Raw genomic sequence first — 9,756 nt, 5'->3', positions numbered from 1 at the left:
ATTGATACTTAGTTGATTTTGGTTACGATTGATTTTTGTAAGCAAATTGTTAACACGTGTCTTAAGAGATATTTGGTGATTAATTTTTGTCAAAAAATCTGTGAGGAGTACATGAATTCTCTCATTTTAGCCCTTTTTTTTTTATGCACATGAATAAATATATAGAAATCGAACTCCTGTCCATTTATTTAAGAGGTTTAAGACTCTTACCACTTAAATCACCTCTTTATTATGATTAATAACATATACTAATATATTTTTCTTTTAATCACATGTCACTATTTTGACAAAATACACGTAAGTCTATAGGGTAAGTAAATATTGAGCTTAGTTCACATACATAGTTATACACCAATTTTAAAAAATTGTTGCGGATACAAACAAAATAAATAATTGATTAATTTCTTTACCGTTAGTGTAGTATCAAATCTAATTGATTGTTTTTCCATATCTTGTAAAAACCAACGAGGCATAGGAAATACAATCAAAAGGAAGAGAAATATCTTGTAGGCTTTGAAGTAAGATAATTTTTTTTTCAACCTAACTGGTGGAGTACAAAATTACAAAAGTAAGGTCCAATAAAATAGAAAAAGAGAAATAAAATTTGGCGACCCTAAAATAATTAAATGAAAACTCACAACATATTCTAACATACCCTCACATAAATTGAGGGCATATGTCCTATGTTGATGTGACATGATGTGTCACCAATGAAATTCAACCACATGTATTTAAATCAAACATAATTAATTTTTTATCACAAAGTAATTTTAACTACTTTTATTTTTAAATTAATTATATTTTAAGTATTATATTCTATTAATTTATATTTTGGTCCTTCTTCTTCTTCCATCTCTATTTTTTGTTCTCCCTCTTTTTTGTTGTAGAGAATCACAAAATCCCTCTTCAATGCACCTTCTGGTTTTCCCTTGAATCCTCAAATATATATATATTCTTGTAGTGTATTTGTTATTTTAACACACAAAGTAAGGAGGTCACATAATAATAATAGTAAAGAGAATATTTTTAACTTTTCACGATATTATAATATAAGAAGAAAAAAAAATCAATCTTGTTTGTGCAGTTCATTACTTAACCTTTCATGATGGTAAAGTTATTTGTTAGAGTAATGCACCATTGGAGGGTGTGAGAATATGTTTATGCACGAGTAGAATGTATTGTAAGATTAATTACTATTTTTTGTCGATAAAATTGTTGAATAATAAAGAGTGCATATTTAGTTTTATAATTGTATGATTTATTCACCATTATCATTTACATAAGAATTTAATTTATATGCACCGTCAGTCTAAAGTTATTTTACACATGCATCCAATAATATACCGACATATCATGTATGATAATTTAAAACACATGTCACATTCATTAAATGATGTGGCAACGCGTCATTGAATGTATGTGTAAAAAAAAATTACACCGACGCACACAACAATTAAACTCTTTACATAAATTATATGATTCATATTGATTTATAAAATAATTTGGTAAATGTAAATCATATAGTTTATAGAAGTGGTTCATATATATTATGGAATTATGTTTCAAGTAGTTTTATTTATTTATTTATTTACAATGAGCTGATAATCGAACCCAAAATCTATAGTATACTACCCAAACCTCCACCACTAGACCAAACCTAGTGACTTTGTTTCAAGTAGATTTAAGTTTCAAGTAAATTTGCAAAACAAATATTCATATTTTTATTTTATTGAAAAATATGGATGTGTATTTTATTACACATTTTTATACTCAACCTAAATATAAGATATACAAATGAAATTTATTTATAAGCACCCTTTGTGTATTTTGTCAGACGCCATGGCCGATGTTCGAACTTTGATTCTCCACTTTATGTGTGTGAATTTTTAATTACTTATTATTTTGTCTATCTTAAAAAAATAGATATGTAGACTTTTAACTTCTCCTATAAAAATACATACTTTGATCACATCACATAAAAGAAAAAGCAAAATATACAAGTATAAATGGTAAAATATTAGATAAATATATCTTTATTTTCTTTGAGTTTCTCATAAATTTTGTCATTCAAAATAATCTCATTGGATACTGGTCAAATAGTAACTATTAATACATCTTTTAATTCCTTATGTTGTGTAAGTCAAACTTCTTATGTTAAACCAAATTTCATCGGTGAATTTGACATTAGGCCCATTAACAACATAGTATTACAGGGTGGAAATCACAATTAGACACAAAATCCATCAAATTGAATTAAATGGTGTCAATATTTTGTATCAATGTACCTTTGATAATGGCTGACTAATAGTCAAATCACCGTAAATGAAATTTAGTGCAGTCAGATTATCGACACATTCACTTAGTCAGGGACATAGGAAGTGGTCCAAGGTTAAATGATTTGAACACATTAAAATAATGTTTACAGTACGAGATTTTGCATGGCAAAATAATTGTCTGGGGAATAAATTTTAAAATTCTCAAAATCCTACAAGTACAAACAAGACCTAATTTTAAGCTCTACCCTCTCAAAAAGAACCCTAAAGTTTCTCTCAATCTTATTTTCCTCATTGCATTTCCTCGCTAGTTCACTTTCCATTCTCTTTCTTCCTCTCATAACTTTAGCATTAATTCTATTATTTTTAATTTCCTTCTCTTCTTTATTTTATTCCAAAGAGTTATTAGATAGAGAAAAGGGTATTTTCATCCTTTTTAAGTAATTCTATTATTGGTAATAGGATGGAGAGATGGCAAGTGTGGGTGTTGGGTGTATTGTGGCTGGTGTTTTCCTTTAGGGACATACATAAGAAGATATTTGTTGGTTACGATTGATTTTGGTTCTAGTAATTGTATTCTACTTATTTGAAAGCTTCATTTAGTAGTATTTTTTCTAATAATTATTCTTCCCAACAAATTTATTTATCTTAGGTGTTTAATACTCTAACTTATTCAAAAAAATTGTGGATCATCATGTAGAATAAGTTTTGGTTTTCACAAGATACATTTTTCATAAGTTTTGTGTCTAATTATTGAGATTTTGCTATTGGTCTTTTATTGTATTGGGTTACCATGTTATACGGAAAGTTTCTATCCCCATTAGCATTGACTAATTTTCATCGGAAAATCTATACAAAATAAATGCTTTTCTCTCAATAAATTTTTTCCATGCACAAGAGCAGCCAAAAATCAAACGCTGACTACTTGCTTAACAGACTCAAGACTCTTACTACTTAGACACCACATGTTTTTTAATCTTTATTATGATTATGATTAATTATTTAACACACACTAAGGCTAAGACTCTGTTTGGATTGATGAAATATAATGGAATGGAGCGAAGTGGAATAGAGTGAGGTGGAATGAGATGAAGCGGAATGGAATAAATCTTCCATTCCATTATTATTTTACAAATCCAAACAATGGAACATTATTATACTCCATTCCATTCCATCGCATTCCATCAATCCGAATAAACAGAGCCTAATATATTTTTCTTTAAATCACATGTCACTATTTTAACGAAATATACTAAACACACCTTGGGCTATTGCTCTCTTTGTAATCCAAAAAACTAAACACAACTTGGTCTATAGAGTAAGATTTTTTTTTAATCTGCAAATTAGTTGTATATATATATAAAATAAGCCAAATGATTACGAGGAAAAAGTACAAGAGATATTTAATCCACTCCAAAAGGACAAGTACATTTTAGTACTCCGATCCAATCACATAATATACTTTTTTTTTTTTACTAAAATCACATAATATACTATCACAGGGTATATTGTAGATTTATATAACTCATTCTCTTTCGTAGGGAATTTTTGTACTCTCTTGTGTCTGGTACATAGAATCGGGAAGATTACCAACATATCGACATATATGATCAATGCACTTAATAAGTAAAAACTCGTTGGAAGATTTTGGACAATCAGCATCAAATTTACATATAATAAAATCTGTAATGAAAAAAGATAAAATAATGTTATTAATTAAACATAATAATACATTGTGTATAAAATGCCTAGTAAAGAATTTTTTTTTGAAGTCTCGTTAACTGTACTCAATTGACAGGATATTGTATTATATATGCAGAGGTCGGAATTCGAATCTCGATCATATCACTTATTCATTTCAATGTACTTAACAAAAAAACAATAATAAAATTTGAAAACGATAAAAAAATGACTTACCATCACCAATAACTTTCGTTGCGACAAAAAATAAGAAAAGAAACAGAGTCATAGCATAATTTTTTTTCAGCATTTCAGCCATTTTTTCTTTTCAATTTGCAGGTATAAAATAAAATATGATCGATTTTATTTCTCTATAGTGTATAAATTGCTTCCGCTTCTATAAATAATTAAATAGTTTTTGCTCTTTTATGTTTGTCTTAATATTATAACAATTATTATATAAACTCAAGTATACCCTTGTAGTGTGTTTGTCCTTTTAACACACCTAATAAGTGGATATTTTAATATTAAAGAAAATATTTTTAACCTTTCATGACAGTGAGAAAGAAAAAAAAAACTAAACTTGTTTTTATTGTTCATTACGTAACCTTTCATGATGGTAAAGTTATTTGTGTTGGAGTAATGCACCATTGGGGGTGTGAGTGTTCGATTGTGAGATGGTCTTGACAAGTGTTTATAAGCAAGTAGCAGTTCTCATCTTATAAGTCGGTTTTGTAAGGATGAGTTAGACTCAATACTCAATTTTAAGATGGTATCAGAGCCTCTTCCCGACTCGTTGGGCTACCTGTTATCAGGTTTTCGCTATCAGGTCACCCACCGTTTATATCAATGCACCAAGCCCAACAATACTGAGCGTGATGAGTGTGTGTTAAGAAGTCTCACATCGGTTGTGAGATAACCTTGACAAGTATTTATAAGCAAGTGGTAGTTCTCACCTTAGGCTCAATATAACATCTAAGAGTGAGAACATGTTTATACACGAGTAAAATGTATTGTAAGATTAATTACCATTTTTTGTTGATAGAATTGTTGATTATCGTTGAATATGCACGAGTGGAATGCATATAAAAAGAAGAGTTGAATAAAAAGGAATGCACGTTTACTTTTATAACAGTGGTGCTATATATTACTAACGTTGATCGTTGATCCACGAATTTTATGAACGCTCACTTGCTTCACTTTTTAAACTTTTTTTTTATAAATAATAAATTTTATAAAATTCATTGTTGAATTGAAAGTTTATATCATATAAATCATCCATATCAAAATGAGGATTATGAACGTAGAGAAATTTTGATTGCAACAAAATATAAAACCTTTAAAACTCTAATGTATAATGTATAAGATTCTTATAGTTCATATGACTGCACTTTGCCATCAACCACCACTAAACTACCATCGGTAAAGTATTATAGGTGTACTCATTTAATGGTTGAAGACATATAAAGTACGGGTAAGAACACTATCACTACTAATTGGGGAAAAAAAAATCCTATCAATCATTAGTTAGTTAATTTAGTGGTGATTAGTGTTAGATTTGATAGAGAGACTCACGGTTCAATTCTCTTTAATTGCGATCAAGAGGAGATTGAAATCACTTGATTTCATAACCGACTTTCGAACCAAATTAGATGATCCGATTGAGAATTAAAAATAAAATAAAAAAGGAATATAGAATATCCTCAATTCTGTTATAAAAAAAATAGAGAATATCCTTGATCCTTATTCTAGAAGGAAAAAAAATATTCTGTTGTTCCAACTTCCAAATAAGGGAATAAAAGTACAAAACGCGTTTATTTATTTATTTATTAATTAATTGTAAATAAAACAAAATAAGAGCTTATACAACTCAAATGAGATTGCACCTAGCTACCTAGCTAGAGAAACAACATTAACATTTCCACTACTATAAAAACAAAAATAACTGAAAAGGGGAAAACCGTGTTTGACAAGTAAAATATGGGGAAGCAAAAGAACGCGGAAAATACGTACGGCGGCGCCACCACTGCGCTTCCAATTCCGCCGCTCCTCCGAACCCTAATTTCATCCCTTTTCAACACCTCCGACAAAAACTCATTCCTTTCATTCTCTCTCAACTACAAACTATTCCAAACTCTCCGTTTCATAATCCTCAGTTCTTACCTTTTTCTCCTTCGTTTCATTCCTTCTTTTTTCTTCAGTGAAAAATACGAAGAATCCGTCAAATTCAACCTCAAAACGCATAATAAATTCACACACGATACACGAAACGACACCGCAATTGGACGCGCACTTTCTCAGCTTCTTTCCGCGTTAAACGATATTCCAGTTAGTTCAAGAAAGTATGAAGTTGTTCGATCGTTAACGGAGAAGATTATCGATGATAATCATCTCGACGGTGTTCATTCGTTGCGTGAGGTTAATCGTGTTGCGCTCTCATCGGCGTTTGGGAGAGCGTTGAAACTGTTGGAAGGGAAGGTGGCGGAAAGAGAAGGGGAAGTTGAAGGTGAAGGAGATGGTGGGGGGGAGTATTATAGGATGATGAGGCGGAGGATATGGAAGGTGGTTAGGGCGGTGGGATGGAGGGTTAGAGGAGGAGAGGGAGGTTTGGGTGGTATTCCGGCGGAGAAATTGGCGGCGGAATTGGTTTGGATGGTTAAGAAGATGGTGGAGTGTGGTTGCGCCGATGAAGCTATTCGTCGATGGGCGGCAGCGTCCAATTTGGGCTTCCTGGCTCTTTCTGCTGACCCTCGTTTGCAGTCTTCCTTAGTCAAACTTGCAGGTACTATATTAATTCTGAGTTTAATTTTGTTTTACAGAATTATGAATTTAATTTGTATGAATGTTACAGAATTAATTATGAATTCAATCAAAGTTATTATGTTAATATTTGTGAAAATAATGTTTTATAGTAAGCTAGGAAGAACGTAACAAAGTAGATCATAATATGATTTGATTGAAAATTTACACACTCAATGAATGGAAATTAATCTTGTTATTATGGTTATAACATTTTTTTTAAAAAATATATTTTATCTCAACTATAAAGAATTGATAATTAAATATAGTAAAAAATTCCCTTGGTTGAGATTTGTCCTAGATTTTGGTTTAGTTGATTTCTTTTAAAACAAGAAATGTTAGTATATACTGTTATATTGGTTGATGTTGTGGACTAAGGTTGGAAATTTCTAATGCAAAAATCGAAAGATAATATGCCTTGATTCCGTGAATCAATTTTGTGCAAACATTTTGTCAAAACTTTTAGCGGTTGATATCATTCCTTGAATCCCTGTAATGCAAAAAGACAAAAATGTTACTATCAAACTTGTAATTCTAGTGAGGACACGTTTCTTGCACCGATCGTCTTTTAAAATTTGAAGTCAGGGTTGCATGTTTGGATTGATGATGAGTTTGACAGAATCACGCCATGGCACGACGCGTCACTATGATTTTGACAATAAGTTGCATTTTGGAATTTTTAACATTACAGTCATTTTCTCAAACTCACCGTGATTCCTACAGCAAGAAAGAGTACAGTGTATAATTTATACTTTTTAAATCAATTAGGATGTTTGACAGAAAATTTAAGAGATCCATTTAACACATTGTTGAATCCTAGTTAGTCACAGCAACATTTTGGCTGGTCTCAAAATTTAGATTGTCGAGTAAACTTATTATGGGACTGAATTGACTTTTCTATTTATCAAATAGTGGTAGAAGTCATAGAACAAAAGAAATAAAAAAGATAAGAGAAATATGTGTGAGAAAACTAGAATTGTTTACCATTAGTTTATTGATCATATCTAACTCTTAAGGATTGTGGTCTATCTCCATACCTAGAATGAATTGAAGAGTCACTCCTCATCCAATTTTTAGATTTATTTCTAATTAAAGTGGGAGATTAAGATGACTCAAATACTTCATGGTGGTAGTATACATTCAGAAGTGTTTAGGAAAATAAACTCAACACACTTCAAATTTCATAAATTATTAATTGCATAAATTAAGTGGCAATACAGAGTAGCTGAGAACTATATACGTCAAGATAATTCACTTTTGACATATCATCCTACAAGTTTGTTTATGTTCTCTAACAGGTTTGAATTTTCCTTGCAGCATTCCTGTTCAAAGAAGCCAAAGACTTGGGCATAGATGAAATTGAGGAAAGCAAGATAAAGCAATGCATGCAGGTAAAGTTAAAGATGTTACAGACATGGCTGCCATTGTTGTGCAGGGCCAGTAATGGCACAGATGCCCCATCATTGAGTATTAATGAGAGGGCTGGGTTAGAGAGGGTGTTAGAAGACATTATAGAGGAATTGGAACAAGAGAAGCAGGAACAAGTTCTTTCTCTTTGGCTCCACCATTTTACACATTGCTCATCCTCTGACTGGCCAAACCTCCATTCATGTTATGCTCGCTGGTGCTGTAAATCTCGCAAGCAGTTGCTACTTTTGAATGAAAATTGATATTTATACACTTGGCTATATATTCATGTAGAAGCAAAATTACAATTATCCAACCACAGCTCTAATAGTTTTCAAAAATGTAAAAAATGTTAAACCGAGAGACAAGTATTATTAAACCGTTATACCATTGATAAATTTGGCAAGTGTAGTTTATGGAGCTTGAATCTTGATCCACCATGTTGTTTGTAATGCACGTTTATTATTGTTGATGTGCTCTCCCTATCTATAAGGGGTACAATTTCTCTTTTACTTGAATCAGATAACAATTCTAAGGAGGTTAATTTATTAGCTTTCTCCTAATTAACAATTTTACAATTTAATTTTTCTTATGCCACTTTTAGCATGTACTTGGAAACCAAAGTTCCACGGCAACAACTCATGTTAGACCAGATTCAACATATTGTATGAATTCTGATCACTTACCTTGAAGAACCAGATGCTGCACTTGTTCTTGATTCTCTCTTGCGTTATAGAAAAGGAACACATGCTTTATATTAAGATTACCATATTCTTTGTGTGCAACTTGAAATCGATGATGTTGCAATTTGATTTGATTATTTCCTAATTAATTGGTAGGATATGAGATTGAGAGGAATTTGGTCCGAAAATGTTCACTAGTGTAGATGTACCTGTAGTAGTCTTATAATATTCTTCCTTTCTTCTTGTTTAACCTCCCACACACCTGTAGTACCCGCACCCGAGCAACATAGCTTATGGTCCATGTAGATTTAGGGTTTTGCTTTAAATAAATATTTGTAATCTTATTTGAAAACAAATTTGAATTGAAGTAGAATTTTCTCTCATGAGAAATGTGAGTGAGCTAGGTCTCCACTTTTAGATTCTTATCAATGGCATCCTTACCATTGTGGCGAATCCTCTTGGCTTATCAATCTTATGATTGTGGCGCCTTCTTCACCATCTCCTTCTCCAAATCCATCTTTGTTTATTTCTTTTCCCCTTTCACTTGGTGAGATCTTTCGTTATATGTGCAAGCATTTCCGTCCACATCAAAGATGAAGAAGAGTAATTTGATGTTTAATTTTTAGGGATTATGATAAGGTTGCTTTAGTTTTTGTTACTATGTGAAGAATAAAGAACATATATGTGAAGTGTGCGATTTTTATGTTATTTTAGTTTTTGTTTGTATTGTTTCTTAACAGGTTATAGGAGTCTTTGGGAAATAATTCTCTGCTGAATAAAAAATAACAAGCAACTCATTTTATGCTGATTTTTATTTATTTAACTATGGATATTGGTCGGTTAGTTTATGTGGCCATTTACTTCATCGTGTGTTGGTTTCTTTGATTCCTCTGTTTACTTAGTCTTGGTTTCAG

At 31.2% G+C, this 9,756-nt stretch overlaps 2 protein-coding genes across 2 annotated transcripts; one reads left to right on the top strand and one right to left on the bottom strand.

The window, feature by feature from the left end:
• Positions 1 to 3,585: 3,585 nt before the first annotated feature.
• On the bottom strand, positions 3,586 to 4,388 carry LOC123909723. Its single transcript, XM_045960606.1, has 2 exons — positions 4,191 to 4,388; positions 3,586 to 3,956 (listed from the first exon to the last, which is right to left on the bottom strand). Exons 1-2 carry the CDS (start codon positions 4,270 to 4,272, stop codon positions 3,799 to 3,801), a joined length of 240 nt encoding a protein of 79 aa, XP_045816562.1. The 5' UTR covers positions 4,273 to 4,388; the 3' UTR covers positions 3,586 to 3,798.
• A 1,393-nt stretch (positions 4,389 to 5,781) lies between these two features.
• On the top strand, positions 5,782 to 8,697 carry LOC123908175. The gene is made up of 2 exons (XM_045958723.1): positions 5,782 to 6,735; positions 8,070 to 8,697. The coding sequence occupies exons 1-2, from the start codon at positions 5,934 to 5,936 to the stop codon at positions 8,420 to 8,422; spliced, it is 1,155 nt and encodes a 384-aa protein (XP_045814679.1). The 5' UTR covers positions 5,782 to 5,933; the 3' UTR covers positions 8,423 to 8,697.
• Positions 8,698 to 9,756: the final 1,059 nt, after the last annotated feature.

Source organism: Trifolium pratense, linkage group LG2 (assembly GCF_020283565.1).
Source record: "Trifolium pratense cultivar HEN17-A07 linkage group LG2, ARS_RC_1.1, whole genome shotgun sequence".
Lineage (NCBI taxonomy): Eukaryota > Viridiplantae > Streptophyta > Magnoliopsida > Fabales > Fabaceae > Trifolium > Trifolium pratense.
Note: the sequence above shows the minus strand (reverse complement) of the source record. Positions and strands in the feature narration are given on the sequence as shown.

Excerpts from the sequence above, each read along its gene's own strand:
- LOC123909723 (XM_045960606.1), bottom strand. The coding sequence starts at position 4,272 with ATGGCTGAAATGCTGAAAAAAAATTATGCTATGACTCTGTTTCTTTTC. Across the intron at positions 3,957-4,190 it reads AACGAAAGTTATTGGTGATG|ATTTTATTATATGTAAATTT; the intron begins GTAAGTCATTTT and ends TTTTCATTACAG.
- LOC123908175 (XM_045958723.1), top strand. The coding sequence starts at position 5,934 with ATGGGGAAGCAAAAGAACGCGGAAAATACGTACGGCGGCGCCACCACT. Across the intron at positions 6,736-8,069 it reads TTCCTTAGTCAAACTTGCAG|CATTCCTGTTCAAAGAAGCC; the intron begins GTACTATATTAA and ends TTTTCCTTGCAG.